At 40.0% G+C, this 20,786-nt stretch overlaps 1 protein-coding gene across 2 annotated transcripts; it reads left to right on the top strand.

Annotated features, from left to right (window-relative positions):
- Window positions 1–3,278: 3,278 nt before the first annotated feature.
- On the top strand, window positions 3,279–20,604 carry LOC5501007 (ankycorbin). 2 transcript variants are annotated; one of them, XM_048728165.1, is made up of 23 exons: window positions 3,279–3,625; window positions 4,930–5,024; window positions 5,757–5,816; window positions 6,136–6,224; window positions 6,700–6,822; window positions 11,956–12,026; window positions 12,578–12,684; window positions 13,360–13,463; window positions 13,701–13,784; window positions 13,936–13,979; window positions 15,056–15,142; window positions 15,397–15,426; window positions 15,551–15,640; window positions 16,125–16,202; window positions 16,550–16,633; window positions 16,874–16,936; window positions 17,337–17,393; window positions 17,739–17,780; window positions 17,897–17,965; window positions 18,947–19,027; window positions 19,628–19,756; window positions 19,934–19,999; window positions 20,425–20,604. In XM_048728165.1, exons 1-23 carry the CDS (start codon window positions 3,584–3,586, stop codon window positions 20,497–20,499), a joined length of 1,770 nt encoding a protein of 589 aa, XP_048584122.1. In that variant the 5' UTR covers window positions 3,279–3,583; the 3' UTR covers window positions 20,500–20,604. The 2 variants fall into 2 exon arrangements, with proteins under 2 accessions (XP_048584122.1, XP_048584123.1); XM_048728166.1 differs by lacking the exon at window positions 4,930–5,024.
- Window positions 20,605–20,786: the final 182 nt, after the last annotated feature.

Below are 20,786 nucleotides of genomic sequence, written 5' to 3'. Positions count from 1 at the left end.
AAATGTGACTCTGTTTGAAAAAAATGTTACTCTATTCTAAAACATTTATAACAATAATGCAATAATAACTTGACTGAGCACTTTCCTAGTATTTTTCTTTATATATATCTTTATAAATTTAAGTACTTTGATCTAATAAAAACCTCTTCCCTTTATAGAACTTGTAGCAAGGCTACATTCTGAGCAACTTTGCCCTTGCAAAGAAACAAATGAATGAAACAGCATTCCAAAGATATAATGATACAGTTATACATTTAAGGTGCCATATGGAAGTTTTGTCTATCACATACTGGTAACACTCCATCACCAAGGATATTACAGTCATGCATTACATATTCGTTTGGTGCACCCACCCTTTAGCATGGTGGCCTGCTGTTTTATAAAAACCCTGGATCCACACATGCTAATGCTACTCCAAAATTAAATGCAATGGAAAAGAACAAATTTACTTGGGAAGCAAATTCTAAAAAAAATTCTTGATATTAATGAAAGTAGTGCTAAATGAAAATGTCTTATTTCAAACATAACCTATTTAAATTTATTTAGGGTGCAGAGGGGAAACAGCAAATAATATCAATTGCATACAAAAATAGTGAACAGAGATGGAAAAAAGAAAGAAATGGGACAATATCTATGATAAAAAAATTAACAGTAATGCAACAACACTCTCCTAACATTTCCCCTTTCCTCATTATCTTTAGGTTGATAGAAAAAGTTTTCTTTACAGATTAATCATTGAGAGCAAGTATCTTGCTCTAAAAAACATTAATCTTATACTGTCATATAAAAGTAAGAAATCCCCTACTATATTATCTTAATATTTGCCTATTATTATGCCTTCCAGCATTTAGGATCAGTCATGGCCCTCAGGTAGTCCTTGGTTGGTTTTACCTAAATAAAAGTGAAAACAATTAATTATTTTTTTCTTTCAAAACAACATTTTCATCATGCCATTTATAACCTTACTAATTTTCCACAACTATTTGAATAAAAATAAATAAACACATCAGAAAGTATGCAAGATGCAGACAATATAAAAGCAAAAACAATATAGGTAATAAGGGTTGCATTTAGTTTTTTTTTTTTTTTTTTTTGAAGAGAAAATTCTTCTGTAATTGTAAAATTAAAGTTGTTATGATAATGTTGAAAAAATGTTGCTGTATCTTTTTTTCGTACTTACTTAATTCGTACTTACTGTGAGAAATTTACGCCTGAATTTACTTATAGAACTTGTAAGTATTTACGTATTTACATCAAAACAAGGATAGATGACTTTGATATGGCATCTTGACGTCAAACTAAAGCTGGTACGGTGTTTTAGTCTGAGCGATTGGTTATGGGAAAAAAAAACGAACAAACGAGCATTATAAAAGCACAACAATAAAAGAAAAATAACTTTCATATTCTCAATACAAATCGTCGTCTAAAACTCACCTTGGCAGTTTTTTTTTTCGCTTTCTGTTGTGGTTGTGTTGTTCGCTTTTGTTGTAAACTGTGAAGTTGTCGAATTTCTGCTAGCAAGGAACTCGTCGACACATGCGAATGATTTTTATAGCTGAAAACAGACATCAAGGCCCTTTCTTCTCAGGATCTCCTTACATAAATTTAGACGTGAATGAATATACAATGGTAGTGTAGATCCTCCATAGTCCTCCTCTATAGTCCTCTTTTTAGCTGTTGCGACGGGCGGGATTCACGAATACTAGGGTAGATTTTACTATCGACTCGTACTTCAGACAAAACGGTTCCTAAAAGACTTCAGTCCATTTGAATCCGCATACTTTCTCATTAAATACTGCCTTTTTTTCTGTGAACATACGAGTTTTGAACTAAAAACACATAAACGCGTAAGACCGAGAGTTGCGCGGCTGGATTACTGGCTGATTTGTGACACCACAGGGTAACCGCGCGATGACCGCAAAACCAAGTGGCATAGCTTACCATATTTCTATACCTATGGAGCTCCGCGCGGCTCCGCTATTATCATTGTTACTTTTATTATTTAATTGTATTTGGGGGGGGGGGGGGGGGGGAAGGGGTGAGGACGAGGGGAGGGGTAGATACATTCTGAACTACCTTATTGGTCCTCAGCCGTCAAGAAAGTACAGCCCCGTGATCAGCAAGATAATGCACATGATGAATTACAAGCAAATCATGCTTCAGTATATATAACAAGCATTCTCTATTTATGCGTTACAACCAGTAAAGCTTTGCAATCCATATTCCCGTGTTGAAGCTTTGTATTTCACTGGGTTGCTGCAATATCGCCCAGTTTAAGCCAACTTAAATTTTAGATAAACTTTTTATTGTCCAGTCCAGTCAATCTATGAAATTTTTATGGCCCAGGTGGAACTTATTGCAATAGAATTCCTCTCAGCGGATTTTGAACAAGTGATACAACCTAGTTAACATACTATAAGTCCCCAAAAATCCCTTTGGTGGAACATCTTGAAATATGTGATTTTTCTATTTCGGAGCAAAACGGGTACCCGCGTTGTTAAAACGGAAACAAATTAAAAAACACGTCTCAATCAGTACATTGAAAAGGCCATTGGTCAAAGCTGATTAAAGACAATGTTTGAATATCGAAATAAAGCAAATTGCCCCTGTTTAATATATTTTTTTCCAATTTTTCTGTACTCCAAAAACCACAGGGTACCCTCGCCGAAAACCATAAAAAAATGGCTTGAATTTTCAAATTTGTTTAGTGTTTTCGACGCGGGTACCCTGTGGTTTTTGGATTACAGAAGTATTGGAAAAAGATATAAAACAGGAGCAATTTGTTTTGTTTCGATATCCAAACTGGGTATTTAATCAACTTTGACCAATGGTCTTTCAAATATATTGATTAAGACGTGTATTTTATTATTTTTCCGTTTTACCGACGAGGGTACCTTGTGGTTTTGCTCCGAAATGGAAAAATCACAAATTTCAGGATGTTCCACCAAAGGGATTTTTGGGGACTTTTAGTATGTTAACTAGGTTGCATCACTTGTTCAAAATCCGTTTAGAGAAATTCTATTTCAATTAGTTCCACCTGAAACCACAGATTGACTGTACTAATACTAATTGCGTTATTTTTAAAAGCGAGCTTTAATTTGAGCATAATTGAGATTAAAAACGAGCAATGTTACTAGCATAATATGTTTTACTAGTTTTACTAGTACAATCGACCCTCTACCCCACTCGTGGTGGTACAGATTTGTACCAAAAGTTGGAACAACTAACAAAAGGCAAGGGGACGGGAGGGTGAGTCATTAACTTGTAACAACACTACCCCGGGTGAGGGTATTGTGTTTGGTGTTGTCGAATACCGATGGTGGTATCTTCAGATATGTCATTTGCGGGCAATTATCCTCCATAAACTTGTGTATAATTTCATAATTGGAGCCTTATAGACTTTATGGTCCACAAATCTACGCGGTTGAGACACTGGAGTTGATTTTCTACGGGGAAATAGCGAGATATTCCTGAATTTGGTCCGAATTGTATAGTTGGTTATTGAGTCAAAATGAACGTGTCTTCGCATGCAGAAAGTAAATTTTTTTATAAACGCATGTCGGGATGCTAGGAAACCATTATAATGAAGAAATTTAGAGGAAAGTTGGTAAAACGAAGTTCTCAGGTGAGTCTTGTTGGATGATATGAATTTAACGAATATAGGTTTAACGGTTTATGCGTGTTTTTGTAATCTCGCAACCACCGGTGGGTAAACATCCTTTGATCTAAAGTTAAGCAAAGGGACACAAATGATTTAGGATTGACCAGTGTTCTGAAACCCTATCCAAATACTTTCATCCTAGTAAAACCGTGTATTATTACAACACAATTTGTCCATAAAGTCCAGAAACCATTCGAGTGTCACAACTCATCTGACACTATTAGTGATTTGGCGTTGTATTTTGCACCATATGATTTTAGAAATTGTTGCTTGCTGCTCTATATAAAATCCACAGGGCTCTCTTATAATATTACAGTCAAATAAGAATAGTACGTAAAATACCAGTTTACTTTATATTTACTATCTATTTTAATCTTCACACTCGGGTCATATCAAAAGATTCTAAAATATCTTCCTTTTGTTCTTTCTAAATGAACCATATATTTATTCATAACAGTCATTAACGCAAATACGAGTTTTATTATTACGAAGCTCATCAAAGTTTCATATTGTTTTGATTTCCTTTTTTTCTCAAGCTGTTCTTACGTGGACGAAAAAAAAAGAAACCTGCTTGACAATTTTTTTTTACCTTACAAAAAGTGAGAGTTTCAACAGGCTTCGTCAAATCGAAGTGGAGCTTATTACTCAATATTATAGCTTTAAATAGTTTATCTCTCATTGCTGAATATTTAGTATAGACATATTTGTAAGGGGAGGGGCCTTTGGTTTTGCAGTATTGGCCCTTTTTTGTAAGAGATCGCGGTAAAAGAGCAAAAAGCATGTGGTGATGTAGTATTTCAAAACACTGTGAAATATGAGATTTTGCTTTTCGAACGACAATATTTCAGTAAAAAACACTGCAATCGAATGATTGCAGTGTTTGCGGTGTTAATTAGTCCTGCGGTGCACAGGATTTGCCCTTGATACAGAGTGATCCAGCAAATGTCGTTATGTCGCGCACTCTCTTTTAAACCTTTTCCTTCTGTGCTATTGCAGTATTTTCGAAAATTTTGTGCAGTATTGCAGTAATTAGACCCCCCAACGTCCTGCATTTGTATACATCCCTTGGCCAGGCCAAGAAATGAAAGAAAGTTCCACTGCAAGGTTATTTGATTTGATTATTCCATAGCCAGGATTGTGAGGCAGGCAGGGGCTCCCATTTCTTTTAGAATCTTCGTCAGAGGGGAGGTGACTGGCTTTGACACACCTCTCACTTGTGCATAAATATCGCTGGCTGCATTTAGAGAGTTCTTATGTTTTGTTTATAGAACAATCTGAATGGTGAGAGCCATTCTCTTGACTGGAACAAGTACGATGAGCGTCTCATTGAATGTATTGAGCATGGAGATGTTATCCGGCTAAGGTACAATTCTACAGAATATATCAAGAAATTATCCAACAATTCATAGACTAATGTTTTTATTTAGTGGGGGAAGATAGAGGGGGAGTCAGTCAATCCTTTTTATTTCATCATGTAGTTCATAGGCGTTACTCCAAATAAATTTATATGTAAAATAAAAAAATAATATATGTATGTTTATGAGCGGGGGAGAATAGGGGTATGTAAATCTGCCATTCCGCAACATTTTCAGGGCAAATCCGTGGATCCGCAGATATTTTTAGATCTACATGGTTTGACAGATAAACAATAGCATCGATTGAAATTCATTTAAAATCCGAAATTCGACCGTCAAAGCAGTCAAAATCCGAAATCCGTGCCTAAACTGTCAACAGATCAATTGATCCGCCGTATTTCCAAAATTTATCAATCTGCTGAAATAATCATCAAAATCCATAATCTGTGAGCATTTCGGGGCTGAATCCGCCGATCCGTGAACCTATTCACCCCCCCTTTATGTAATGGTGCCTTTCTATAGTCCCGTTTTTTTTGCACATTTTGTTTTATTTTTTATTTTGGAAAAGAACACTTTTGCAGCAATGTCACTTTCCCTTATTTGCTTTGCTTTCGAGATTGTTATTCTGCTCCCTTTTTAATGTGAAATTCTTAGCTGTTCTGTTATCCAGGACATACATATCCTTGTGCTCCTAGCCTGCTGTGATTTGTTTATTCTAAATACGTCCTTTGTATTGGTAGATCCACCCTATCAAAAAAGCAAGTCTCCCCTACCAAGATCAGCCCTTATGGAACAACAGCGTAAGTGTCAAAGTTGGGAGGGGCGGGGGGTTATAGTATTTGACAACCCTTCAAAAAGAAATTACCCAGCACCCAAGGGAATGTGCCTGTCTTTAGACACCCATTTCAAATAAGATAATCCATTGTAAAAATCTACTCTATTTCTTGTACTTCAAAGTGCTTTATGCGAAGTTTTATTATTTTTGTGTCTATATGTCTCCTTTACACATCCACATGCCTTTCAAAGATTGACATTTTGTCATTTATATGTTACCAATGTTCGACAGATAGATTCTCAGGGGGCATCCATTAATAAGTAGCTGTAAACGTTCTCTCACAGGTTACACAGTGCTTGTCAGCATGGGAACATCGAATGTCTGGATACCTTGCTGGAAATGGAGGCAAACATATCTGTCCAGGATAAATCAGGTAATTAGTTTTAGTTAAAATAATCCTGTGTAAATTAAGTTTTTCTCTTCCTACCAGTTGTTGTACAGGAAAAAAATCCAAAATTGTTTTTCACGACTCAAACCAAGGCTAGGGCAACTTGAGAGTATCCTGTATGCTGCTTTTATCAATTTTATTTTAACTTTGGACCTTAAAAATGCAAGCCCCAAATCCAGCATTTGGGTCTTTGCTTGTGTCTCCTACTGTATGTTTAATTAAAGAGCCTTAGTCAGCCATAGCTTTGTTGTTGTTTATTGGAAGTCAAATTATGATAAAATACTGAAATAACCACCAAAAACAAAGTCTTGTACCTTATTTACAAAAATCAGCCCATTATAGCACAATTAGAGCTTCTCCATACCAGTCGATCGAAATGGATAATTTCTTACACAAGGGGTTTTGACAGAATAGCAAAATGTCGGCTGACAGAGAATCTTTGAATCTGAATGTTCAACAGGCAGTACCATTCTTCACGTGGCTGCGAAGGCTGGCCATATTGAATGTGTCCAGAGAGTTCTAGACTTGGGTGTTGACAGCAACTGTCAAGACGGGAAGAGGATGACCCCATTGCATCTGGCGAGTATGTCAATGTAGCATGGCAGATCTAGGGGGTGTTTAGTATCAGATCTAGGGGGAGTGTTTAGTAGGCCATCTAGGGGGGGGGGGGGGGGGTGTTTAGTAGGCGATCTAGGGGGGTGTTTAGTAGGTGATCTAGGGGGTGTTTAGTAGGCTATCTAGGGGGTGTGTTTAGTAGTAGATCTAGGGGGAGTGTTTAGTAGGCTATCTAGGGGTGTGTTTAGTAGGCTATCTAGGGGTGTGTTTAGTATCATATCTAGGGGGGTGTTTAGTAGTCGATCTAGGGGGGTGTTTAGTAGGCTATCTAGGGGGGTGTTTAGTAGGCGATCTAGGGGGGTGTTTAGTAGGCTATCTAGGGGGGGTGTTTAGTAGGCTATCTAGGGGGGTGTGTTTAGTAGTAGATCTAGGGGGAGTGTTTAGTAGGCTATCTAGGGGGTGTGTTTAGTAGGCTATCTAGGGGTGTGTTTAGTAGGCGATCTAGGGGGGTGTTTAGTAGGCTATCTAGGGGTGTGTTTAGTAGGCGATCTAGGGGGGTGTGTTTAGTAGGCGATCTAGGGGGGTGTTTAGTAGGCTATCTAGGGGGGTGTTTAGTAGGCGATCTAGGGGGAGTGTTTAGTAGGCGATCTAGGGGGGTGTTTAGTAGGCGATCTAGGGGGGGTGTTTAGTAGGCTATCTAGGGGGGGGTGTTTAGTAGGCAATCTAGAGGGGTGTTTAGTAGGCAATCTAGAGGGGTGTTTAGTAGGCTATCTAGGGGGGTGTTTAGTAGGCTATCTGTGGGGGTGTTTAGTAGGCTATCTAGGGGTGTGTTTAGTAGGCTATCTAGGGGGGTGTTTAGTAGGCTATCTAGGGGGGTGCTTAGTAGGCGATCTAGGGGGGTGTTTAGTAGGTGATCTAGGGGGTGTTTAGTAGGCTATCTAGGGGGGTGTTTAGTAGGCGATCTAGGGGGGTGTTTAGTAGGCTATCTAGGGGGGTGTTTGATAGGCTATCTAGGGGGGTGTTTAGTAGGCTATCTAGGGGGGTGTTTAGTAGGCTATCTAGGGGGAGTTTTTAGTAGGCGATCTAGGGGGGTGTTTAGTAGGCTATCTAGGGGGGTGTTTAGTAGGCTATCTAGGGGGGTGTGTTTAGTAGTAGATCTAGGGGGGTGTTTAGTAGGCTATCTAGGGTGTTTAGTAGGTGATCTAGGGGGTGTTTAGTAGGCGATCTAGGGGGGTGTTTAGTAGGTGATCTAGGGGGTGTTTAGTAGGCTATCTAGGGGGGTGTTTAGTAGGTGATCTAGGGGGGTGTTTAGTAGGCAATCTAGGGGGTGTTTAGTAGGCTATCTGTGGGTGTGTTTAGTAGGCAATCTAGAGGGGTGTTTAGTAGGCAATCTAGGGGGGTGTTTAGTAGGCTATCTGTGGGGGTGTTTAGTAGGCAATCTAGAGGGGTGTTTAGTAGGCTATCTAGGGGGGTGTTTAGTAGGCTATCTGTGGGGGTGTTTAGTAGGCTATCTAGGGGGAGTTTTTAGTAGGCGATCTAGGGGGTGTTTAGTAGGCTATCTGTGGGTGTGTTTATTAGGCTATCTAGGGGTGTGTTTAGTAGGCTATCTGTGGGGGTGTTTAGTAGGCTATCTAGGGGGGTGTTTAGTAGGCTATCTGTGGGGGTGTTTAGTAGGCTATCTAGGGGTGTGTTTAGTAGGCTATCTGTGGGGGTGTTTAGTAGGCTATCTAGGGGGGTGTTTAGTAGGCTATCTGTGGGGGTGTTTAGTAGGCTATCTAGGGGTGTGTTTAGTAGGCTATCTGTGGGGGTGTTTAGTAGGCTATCTAGGGGGGTGTTTAGTAGGCTATATGTGGGGGTGTTTAGTAGGCTATCTGTGGGGGTGTTTAGTAGGCTATCTGGGGGTGTGTTTAGTAGGCTATCTGTAGGGGTGTTTAGTAGGCTATCTAGGGGGGTGTTTAGTAGGCTATCTAGGGGGGTGTTTAGTAGGCTATCTGTGGGGGTGTTTAGTAGGCTATCTAGGGATGTGTTTAGTAGGCTATCTAGGGGGGTGTTTAGTAGGCTATCTGGGGGTGTGTTTAGTAGGCAATCTAGAGGGGTGTTTAGTAGGCAATCTAGGGGGTGTTTAGTAGGCTATCTGTGGGGGTGTTTAGTAGGCAATCTAGAGGGGTGTTTAGTAGGCTATCTAGGGGGGTGTTTAGTAGGCTATCTGTGGGGGTGTTTAGTAGGCTATCTAGGGGGAGTTTTTAGTAGGCGATCTAGGGGGGTGTTTAGTAGGCTATCTGTGGATGTGTTTATTAGGCTATCTAGGGGTGTGTTTAGTAGGCTATCTGTATGGGTGTTTAGTAGGCTATCTAGGGGGGTGTTTAGTAGGCTATCTGTGGGGGTGTTTAGTAGGCTATCTAGGGGTGTGTTTAGTAGGCTATCTGTGAGGGTGTTTAGTAGGCTATCTAGGGGGGTGTTTAGTAGGCTATCTGTGGGGGTGTTTAGTAGGCTATCTGTGGGGGTGTTTAGTAGGCTATCTGGGGGTGTGTTTAGTAGGCTATCTGTAGGGGTGTTTAGTAGGCTATCTAGGGGGGTGTTTAGTAGGCTATCTAGGGGGGTGTTTAGTAGGCTATCTGTGGGGGTGTTTAGTAGGCGATCTAGGGGATGTGTTTAGTAGGCTATCTAGGGGGGTGTTTAGTAGGCTATCTGGGGGTGTGTTTATTAGGCTATCTGTAGGGGTGTTTAGTAGGCTATCTAGGGGTGTGTTTAGTAGGCGATCTAGGGGTGTGTTTAGTAGGCTATCTGTGGGGGTGTTTAGTAGGCTATCTAGGGGGGTGTTTAGTAGGCTATCTAGGGGGGTGTTTAATAGGCAATCTAGGGGGTGTTTAGTAGGCGATCTAGGGGTGTGTTTAGTAGGCGATATAGGGTGTGTGTTTAGTAGGCGATCTAGGGTGTGTGTTAAGTAGGCGATCTAGGGGGTGTGTTTAGTAGGCTATCTAGGGGGGGTGTTTAGTATCATATCTAGGGGGTGTTTAGTAGGCTATCTAGTGGGTGTTTAGTAGGCTATCTAGGGGGGTGTTTAGTAGGCTATCTAGGGGGGTGTTTAGTAGGCAATCTAGGGGGAGTTTTTAGTAGGCGATCTAGGGGGGTGTTTAGTAGGCGATCTAGGGGGGTGTTTAGTAGGCTATCTAGGGGGGTGTTTAATAGGCAATCTAGGGGGGTGTTTAGTAGGCGATCTAGGGGTGTGTTTAGTAGGCGATATAGGGTGTGTGTTTAGTAGGCGATCTAGGGTGTGTGTTAAGTAGGTGATCTAGGGGGTGTGTTTAGTAGGCTATCTAGGGGGGGTGTTTAGTATCATATCTAGGGGGTGTTTAGTAGGCTATCTAGGGGGGTGTTTAGTATCATATCTAGGGGGGGTGTTTAGTAGGCTATCTGGGGGTGTGTTTAGTAGGCTATCTAGGGGGGTGTTTAGTATCATATTTAGGGGGGTGTTTAGTATCATATCTAGGGGGGGGGTTTAGTATCATATCTAGGGGGTGTTTAGTATCATATCTAGGGGGTGTTTAGTATCATATCTAGGGGGTGTTTAGTATCATATCTAGGGGGGTGTTTAGTAGGCTATCTAGGGGGTGTTTAGTAGGCGATCTAGGGGGGTGTTTAGTATCATATCTAGGGGGTGTTTAGTAGGCTATCTAGGGGGGTATTTAGTATCATATCTAGCGGGGGTGTTTAGTAGGCTATCTAGGGGGGTGTTTAGTAGGCTATCTAGGGGGGTGTTTAGTAGGCTATCTGTGGGGGTGTTTAGTAGGCTATCTAGGGGTGTGTTTAGTAGGCTATCTGTGGGGGTGTTTAGTAGGCTATCTAGGGGGTGTGTTTAGTAGGCTATCTGGGGGTGTGTTTAGTAGGCTATCTGTGGGGGTGTTTAGTAGGCTATCTAGGGGTGTGTTTAGTAGGCTATCTGGGGGTGTGTTTAGTATCATATCTAGGGGGGTGTTTAGTAGGCTATCTGGGGGTGTGTTTAGTAGGCTATCTGTGGGGGTGTTTAGTAGGCTATCTAGGGGGGTGTTTAGTAGGCTATTTAGGGGGTGTTTAGTAGGCTATCTGGGGGTGTGTTTAGTAGGCTATCTGTGGGGGTGTGTTTAGTAGGCTATCTAGGGGGGTGTTTAGTAGGCTATCTGGGGGTGTGTTTAGTAGGCGATCTAGGGGGGTGTTTAGTATCATATCTAGGGGGTGTTTAGTATCATATCTAGGGGTGTGTTTAGTAGGCTATCTAGGGGGGTGTTTAGTATCATATCTAGGGGGGTGTTTAGTAGGCGATCTGGGGGGGGTGTTTAGTATCATATCTAGGGGGGTGTTTAGTATCATATCTAGGGGATGTTTAGTAGGCGATCTAGGGGGGTGTTTAGTATCATATCTAGGGGGGTGTTTAGTAGGCGATCTAGGGGGGTGTTTAGTAGGCGATCTAAGGGGTGTTTAGGGGGTGTAAAACCCTTTCCTGGCTGTCGATATGTGCACAGTATTGCATACTTGCATAGCTGTCAACTCTACTGTCTCTAGATTTGGAACCTTTTTTCAAGCCTAATTTTCTTGAAAATATCCACAGATTTACTGTATTCCCCTGCATTAGCTATCTTTGTACTTCTGATACATTCACTGTATTTTCTCAAGATTTTTCCCAAAACGAGGTTGACAGCAATGCATTTGGGTGCATACATGCCCCCATCTCTTTTGCAGCATTCTTATAACAGAAAGCCCAGAGAGTGGACGAGTTGCGTTCCCCCTAGATACCTGGTAACTTGATAACTGGTGTGCATTCTATCATTGAAACTGCATTCGGAGACAAATGTAGAACTTTTTATATCTTCCCCGCCCCTATTATGTTTGGCCGAAGCACCTAATACAAACTTTTAAGTACACAAAAGAAGCTCTTAATGAAATTTGCATAAGTGTGCAAGCGGTAATCAAGTGCATTTTAATTGGAATTGTGAGAAAACAATGAGCTATAGCAATAAGCAATGCCGAAAAATAATGAACGAACGCCCATTTAATCAATTAAATTTTAAGAAAATAATGTACACACATATTCAGCTTACGTGCGTCATCAGTTGAAAATATCAGATAACAACAGCAGTTGTGACCGATATATTCACATGTATTTATGTTGTTTTTTTTATTCCAGCGGCCAAAGGTCACATGGAGGTCGTGCAGCTTCTTGTTGGTTGTAACGCATCGCTGAATATCACTGATAAGGTGAGCTCTTGGTTTAAAGTTTCATCTTTTGCAACCAGTCCTGGAAATCATTCAGGGAAGAGCTGGGGGCGGAGAACTTGGTCTATTTTATTTATAGTTCTTTTCTAGAGTTTGACTCGATTATTTTTTGTAGGAGGGGAGAGGGGTGGTGGGATTTCGTTCCAGCCCTTACCTTAGAGCTTGTACAGTATCACAGAGCAGATGTCGTACTGTTTGCTTTTCACCCCAAGCGACTTGCCCTGAGAAATCACGTGACTTTTGAGAGGAATGTGTAATTCATGCCAAAATAAACACAGAAATGGCTGCGGACATAACGCGAAAGAACAAAAATAAGCCCTTTCTGATTAGAACATTTCCGGCTGATTCGTAAGCGCTGAATAAAATGACTTTTTGTTGTTATTTTGCCACCAAAAGCCGGAGCACGCGCGAGTTTGCTACCCAGAAAGTCACGTGATTCCTTAGTGCACGTCGCCTATTGTAGGCCCATAGTGATTTAGCCTATGGCTATAATCCTGGCGAAAAGTCTTCCCACTTCCCTTGCCTTTTCACAGGACGGTCGAACGCCCCTCTTGATGGCCATCCAAAGTGGACATGAGGAGATCGTCTGTCTCCTTCTGGACAAGGGCGCCAAGGTCAACATCGCTGACAACGCCAAAAAGTACGAGTAGAGGCCCATGCTTTTAATCCATTCCGACTTAACACCCCACCCCCCCCCCCCCCCCACCCCTCACCAGGGTACACGTCTGTAACTATTGATGGTTAGTGACTTAATATATTTGTTGTCATCTGTGTGTTGTCATCTATGGGTTGTCATCTATGTGTTGTCATCCATTGTATGTGTTTTCTGTGTTGTCATCTATGGGTTGTCATCTATGTGTTGTCATCCATTGTATGTGTTTTCTGTGTTGTCATCTATGTGTTGTTATCTGTGTGTTGTCATCTATGTTTTGTCATCTACTGTATGTGTTTTCTGTGTTGTCACCTTTGTGTTGTCATCTATGTGTTGTCATCTTTGAGTTGTTATCTATGTGTTGTCATCTTTGAGTTGTCATCTATGTGTTGTCATCTATGGGTTGTCATCTACTGCATGTGTTGTCATCTATGTTTTGTCATCTACTGTATGTGTTTTCTGTGTTGTCACCTTTGTGTTGTCATCTATGTGTTGTCATCTTTGAGTTGTTATCTATGTGTTGTCATCTTTGAGTTGTCACCTTTGTGTTGTCATCTATGTGTTGTCATCTTTGAGTTGTTATCTATGTGTTGTCATCTTTGAGTTGTCATCTATGTTGTCATCTATAAGTTGTCATCTACTGTATGTGTTGTCTCGTTGCAGGACGGCATTGATGTACGCAAGTTTATTGGGTCTCACGAAATGTGTTGAGACTCTTCTGAAGAGAGGCGCTAATTCTAGACTAGTTGACTCGCAAAGCCACACGGGTAATGACCTTTCCATCTTTTTTTTCTCTGATGCTCAACAGTTTTCGGCTTGCATTGAAACTATCATTCCCCTTCAATTATCCATGTACACCCTTTTTCATAAGAATCTTTTACTATAAGAACCGCCTAATGAAGGCTCTGAAAGCAGTAAAATATTGTTTTGTTAGTGTGCCTCAAGGGGGCTTAGATGGGAGACAGTTGTGATTATGGTTATTAAAATACATGTGTTTTTAACAGCCGAGGATTATGCGCGTATTGGCGGTCACAAGGAGGTCATCGCGATCATCAAAAATGCTCCAACAGTAGCAACATGGGACGCTGGTAATTAGGGAGCTCTCCTTCTCCATACCTATGTTATTATTTTTATACAAACCTGAAAGATGTTTCAAGTATTCTTTAAGTACCAGTAACTGTGGTTAGTTTTGATTATGCATAATGTTCCCCGGTAATTTTAACTCCATGTGTTACACAGGCGAAAATAGCGAGGAAGAAGAAGAAGAACCAGAAATTCCCAATGTATGTATGTCTACAAAATGCGTGTTAGCTTTTATTGTCTTAAAGATATTCTAACATTAGCCTGAGTATCAGGCGCAAGAGGCTGGGGAGAGGAAGGAAAGACAGGCGCTTACCTGGGTGGACCTTTTGCGCTTGCTTCGCAGGCTACCTTAAAATTGGACAACGCCATCTTTTCTACACTGCGCATAATGGTACTTATTCCTTTGCGTTTTCGGGATTTCTGTGGTTGAACGGTCTGCCTCACGCAAGAGGGGCTGGGGAGAGCCAAAAGTGGCCTTCATGTGACGTCACACTAATCAGAGGAATCCCGAAAGATCGCCTGGGGCCTGGTGGATGGTGTTTTACCGTGTGTAACCTCAATCTATCAGCAAATCGGCCGCCATCTTGAATTTGGTTCCATTTTCAACATATCAATTAATGGATGTTTTTCTAAATAGTCTAAAAGAGCCTGGGGCGAGCGCGTGGGAAACCTGTGATATTTAACAATTATACCATTTTCATTGTGGTTGATAGTGGCAAAATATCATATTTAGTTCATATAATAGATATTTTTAAAGCCACTATCCTTCGAAATGAGCTTTAGAGCAATTTTCTTTTCGGAAACACTTGCAAATCGGCTGTTACACCCGCCATTTTCTTGATTTCGGGGCGAGAACCGACTCGACATATCGGTCGATCAAACTGTTTCATTTCGATTCTGGACTGTAGTAAGGAAAATAAACAGCAGAACAAACAGCTTAGATAATAACCAATCAAATCGCTTGTTCTTGCGAGGTTCCCGAGTTTTATATACTAATCTCATATATTCTCTATACCATTGGGATAAAAAAATGACCATTCATTCTACCCAGGAAATAGAAAAGGTTAAAAGAGCAATAACTCCCTTTTGGTCCGTTGCACAAGGTGTTTGTTCTGCTGTTTATTTTCTCTACTACAGTTCAGAATCGAAATGAAAGAGTTTGATCGACCGATATGTCGAGTCGGTTCTCGCCTCCAAATTAAATGTGGATCAAGAAGAATTAACTGTATAAACAGGGATTAATTTGAGTCTAATTGATTTGATTTCTCTGCACAAGGGCGAGCTTGTATCAGCCTTTAGCAATCAAGACTCTGAGGAAATGTCCATAGCTTCTCACCAAAACATCGTTCCTAGCTCTCAGATGGTATGTAAAATTTGTGCCTTATATGTAAGTCTAATTGACCGTGTATGTTGGCCGTCCGGAATCGTATTGACCCGTGAATGACCAGAGAATTCGAGGCTCCGTGAGTGTTTGTACGGCCCATGACTTTTTCGGCTTTATTTTATTTTTTGTTTTTTTAGTTATCCGAGCTATTGTTTTGTAGTATAAAGTTTCTGAGCTTCACTTGGTGTCTTGTATAGATAAAGTTATCCGAGCTTGACTTAATCTTATTTCAGGTGTGGATTGACACATCTTCGCGAAGTTCGGTGAGCTTTTGTGTCGATTCTTTTTGCATATTTCTTTTCTTTTTTTATTGTTTTTTTTTTTTTAATTGAATAATGATTACTGACCATATTATTGATAATTTTATTCCCGACTTCTGAATTTTAGGGTTCGTTCTCTTCCAAAACATCCACTGCTATTTCCTCTCCTCGAGCCTCGCTGAGCATGCCGGGAAGAGATCTAACATTAGAAATCAAGGTACTGAAGGTCCGCAGGTTTAACGGGAGATGAGGGAGGGAGGGGTCCCTGTGACCCAGGCTACCCCCCTGGGTTACAATAATAGCCAGTTTACTTTCAATTGAGCGGAATTTCCAGTTAACGAGACGGAGTACCATGTCGCAAACACCACTTGGTATTTGCACCTTGCATGTTAACCTCCCTCTCTAGGGAATATCATTAGCTTCCCGTATATATTTTATTGATATTTTATTTATTTAAGCCGTACAGGATTGGAGGTTAGAAGTGGGATAAGTGAACTAGAGGAAAGTTCAAACCTTCTATCAAACCGTCGATCCTGTCATGTTACAATAGACGTGGATGATGTATTTTGTACAGTAGCCCGAGCCTTCATTCCTGGCATTTCTAATGTTTGCTATTCGTGGAGGGACCCATTACAAACTTATTGTCTTTGTTGGTTTGTGATTTAATATGAAACTGTTTTGTTTTTGTTTTCTTGTTTTAGGAACTAGAGGAAGAGAATGAAGTGTTGAATCAAGAGCTGGGAAAATTACGAGTTCAGCATCAGAAGACGCTGGACAGGGTATGTCACTAGTGCGCTGACAAAAACAAAGATACAGAAATCTAAATAAACGTAAGGGATCTTTTAAAAAGACCCCCTAGAGAACTTTGGAAGAGGGCTGGGGAAAAATAAATTGGAAAATAGAAATAAAAAAATATGATTCATGTATCTTTTTTGAAAATAATTTTGCCAAGATATTATAAAAAAAACTGCGATTATCATATAATGGTGTCGAGTTCTGTCTATATTTGGATGGTCATATCACTATGCAGTATTTGGATTGTCATATCACTATGGAGTATTTGGATTGTCATATCACTATGGAGTATTTGTTTGTTTACATATCATGCATTGTATCTTATCTTCAGCTGCGATTCACAGAGACAGAACTTGAGGCCGAGAGAAAAAAATCCCCCTCTCCCTCCCCCCTCAAAAACAGCAGGCAAATGAATGTGAGTAAAGCACCCGTTATTTACCTGATTTGAAAAAGATTTGCACTCTGAGAGTCCGTGTCGTTTTTAATATCCATTAATTTGATATCCGCATTTATTTTATATCCATGAAACAGGCGATTAGCGGAACATAGATTCTCGAATGCAATTTTTTTGGGGGAAATTGTACTGTAGCCGCTGTCCCCCTATTTGCGAATGTTTTTTTAAAAGTATTTTTCATACTTTTCATTTCATTTTCAGGGTTCAATAGAGGAGGATTTAACTGAATGGAAGGATCATAAAATTGAGGCACTAGAACTAGAGGTGTGTGTAAAGATTTGGAGGGGAAATTGCGTTATTGTAGTAAGTTCCTCGCTATCGTGGCCACAAGTACAAAGTTAGCAAATAGACATGCGATATTCACTGTTTCGATCGACACAAACTTGATAACAAGAAGGATCCCGTGTTTTTTTCGTGTTCAAATATAGAACTTCTCGCGCTGGTTGGCTAGTAATGTGTCTAATGTCAATCACATATGATTTTACCTATTATTCTCAGTGGGTTACTTTACAAAACTGTCGAGGTGGTCACGGTAGCGCGCGTCGAAACAGATAAGACGTTTCTGTCATCGTCATTGGCTTGCTTCACAAAACTGTTAGGGTGGCCACGGTAGCGCGCGTCACAGTAAAATATCCATCGCTGAAAATACTTGTCGATTTTGTAGGTTTCAAAGCTGCAAGTTGATCTACAGAATGAGAGAACGTCACGGAAAGAAACGGAGGTATTGAACATCAAAATATTCTTCAAAGGAAAATGGTCTTTCGCTAGGATAACAAAATGGCGACTAACATGGAGTCTTCAAAGAAGGGCAGTCACTCCCACACAAATAGCGAGTCAATAGCGAGTCACGGAAAGAATCCATTTTCATATGCTAATTCGAGCGAGTAGATCGTTGTATTTCAAAGGATTGGCTGACTGATATTCAATCTTTTCTGTTAGTATTTAAAGTAAGACTCCCTGAACTGGTATCCCCCTAACCCTAATCCTACAAGAAGTACTGTCTTTTCTTTCTATGGTAGTAGTACGCCCATAGCACACACGTTACGTGATTGGTTGATATTTTCAGGAGAAGGTCGAGAAGTTGAAAGCTCAAGTGACGTCATACGAGGTATTTATCATGACAATCCAGATCCTTACAACACAACGTAAAATCTTCTTTTATTTTACCTCAAACCAACGAAGTTATTTTATATGTACTTATAATTTTTTTTTAATTCTTTTCAGTCTCGAGTGAATGGGGATGTAAACCATAACGATAGTACAATATCCTTATCCGTCTATGAACAGCTCAAGGTATAGTCTTTTTTCCTGGTACTATTTTTTTTTCTTGTTTTCGTTTCCTGCTTTTGTTTGGCTTGTGATTCACATACACTTATTTTAAATAAACTTGTCGTAACCCGGGGGGCTAAATGAACATCAAATAAATTAGCAAATAAGCGTGAATAAAAACAAATACAGGTTTACAAAGCTGTATTTTTGATGTTCCTGAAAGCATTCGCGTGAATTTTATAGACCAGGATTCAGCCATTTATACCCGTGATGCACTGCGAGCTACGACACATGGATTCTCTGAGTGCAACCTTAGTCGATATAGGTGTCAACAAGTGATTCGGCCTATGGGGAACTAACGGATAAGACTCCTTCCTTCTTTCCTAGTTATTTCTTTCTTTCTTTTTTTTTGTCCCTACCGTATGTTAAGCTTGAATTCGTATATAAAACTTGTCGTAACCCGGAGTGCTGAAGACTCCTTCCTTCTTTCCTAGTTATTTCTTCTTTTTTTTTTGTCCCTACCGTAAGTTAAGCTTGAATACGTATATAAAAGTGCTTTGGGCAGCGTAACGCAAAATAGGCTTCTACGACAGCTCCATTCAGTTCTTTGTTATAATTTTCTCATTGATTCCTCAGTAAGGATGGATGTGAATTTTATCAACGCAGCATTCTAAAACTGATATCTGATAATCTGCAAGAAAGTATACGCGTAGAATAGTATCCTAAACATAATTTGTTGTCGTCCAGGCCGATTTTTTCTTGACGCGGGCAAATTCCAGGCTTGCTGTTCGGGTTCCATGTGGTTGTTGACGTGAGTCACTTAATACTTTCTTCTCGCTTTGAATCTTCCCAGCATCTCTTGCCTCACGGCCAATGGAATAGAATCCCGAACAGAACGGATTAAGGATTAGGACTGAATCGGACTTTTTTGCATGTAGCTTTTAAATTTGGTATCCAATGTGTTTTAGAGATGTTAGTATAGCCAGTCTATTTTCTATTTCTTAGGAAAGCAGCGAAGAAGAGATCTTCAGTTTAACGGAGCGAATCCAGGGGTTAACGTTGGCAAATGAAACCCTGGAAAAAGAGGTAGGTGTCCGTGGTCCCTAGAGAAATAAAAGTGCAGGATTTCATAGCGAACAAGATTTATTACTGGAAAAAAGGCGGGTGCCCCTGGTCCACAGAGAAATAAAAGTGCAGGATAGCGAGCAAGATTTATAACTTGTATTACTGCGGTTTTTATATTCTGCGAACTCTCGACGACGGTTTTCATCAGCTAAATCGCTTTCTATCTTCCGTCATTCAAAATCCTTAAGGCGTTTTCATTGGCCAGCACTGAAATGGCTTCCAATCACGCCACCTGTCCGCAAGGCGCTGACCAATCAAAAAGCCAATGTGTGCTTCCGTTAGTTTGTATGACGGAAGCATGGAGGCACTTCAGCATAAAAGCCCGCGGTGCATGAGCCTCGCTCAGCTGACGCCTTGCTGGCGAATCACTTCAAAAAATGGTAGTCAAGTGTGGTGTAAAAATTGATTAAAAAAGGAATGGTTTAAAAATAAATAAAAAATGAAATTAGGGAATTTAAACTCGGTTTTGGCATATGATGTTGACTTAAATACGCGCGTTCTTATTTTTATTCTATTTATTTTTTGACTATTTATTTTTGTTGTTGTTGTTTAAAATGCGAGGTGCTGGAATCACGTAGAAATATCGAGAAGTCTAACCAGGAGACCATGGCAGGCATCAAGTCTTCCGCAGAGCAGAGTCACAAAAAGTTCTTAGAATCTGAAGTAAACAGACTCCGTAAACAGATCAAGGTGAGTACTGTGGTATGCCTTGAAAGAACTACAGACAAGCTGCAGTAGAATAACTAGGTGGCATGGCTAGGAAAACTACAGACAAGCTTGACATAATTTGACATTTTGTTGCGAGTAATTATATGACGTGTGTTTTGTTACGACTAAGTATTTGACATATTGTGTTTTATCTTTCAGAGCGCCGAGGCTGAACACGAGCGTAGGATCAACATGTATCGAATCCACCTGATCAGCGCCGTGCAGGTACGGTTATGATAGTTGATTTATACGAAATGTTACATTTCAGCTACACCTTTTTATTGTTCTCATTAAACATTGCAGACAAATTTTGTGTCAAAATATCAAGATAATCATCTAAAAACAAAGTTTTATACTTCAGTTACCAAAATCAATCTAAAATGTCGCAACAGTTTTTTTTCCAAATCAGCAGATGGAAACAGATGATTTCTCACACTTGGATGACAAAATGGCGTCTTAAAATAACTTTGTAAGAACTAGTAAATTGAAATGAAAAGCTTTTATTGGGAGATTCTTCAGCCATGTAATCCTTTAGATTGAGTACCCAAAGCTGACGAGGCTTATTATTCTTGTTTTACGCTAGGGGCGAGGGGCGGTCTAGGGCGGTCTAGGAGCGATTGTATTAATATGTTGTTTTCAATCATTAATAGGGTGAGTTGGATGCTGATGTCGAAGGAGCTTTACAGACTATTATCAGTCTACGGGCCAGTGAACAATTCTGCTAACATTGGCTAAATAATAGTATTTAAAGAAATTTTTAGTAGAATATATATCGTTTTCAATTCTGTATATAGATTTTTTTGTACAGGCATTAAAATAAGCTTGACCTATTATGTTTTATCTGATATTTTTTGGATAAATAAGGGTTAAAAGAATTTACCCTTTATAAATGCAGGTAACTTTGCCTAGAAAACGTTTGGCTTGAATCCCTTTTACAGCGGTTTGTGTAAATCAGAACAAATTAAGCATTATTTGATACTCTATAATTAACTATGGATATATTTGGAAAAAT

The sequence above is a fragment of the Nematostella vectensis genome, chromosome 5 (genome assembly GCF_932526225.1).
Source record: "Nematostella vectensis chromosome 5, jaNemVect1.1, whole genome shotgun sequence".
Taxonomy (NCBI): domain Eukaryota; kingdom Metazoa; phylum Cnidaria; class Anthozoa; order Actiniaria; family Edwardsiidae; genus Nematostella; species Nematostella vectensis.
Note: the sequence above shows the minus strand (reverse complement) of the source record. Positions and strands in the feature narration are given on the sequence as shown.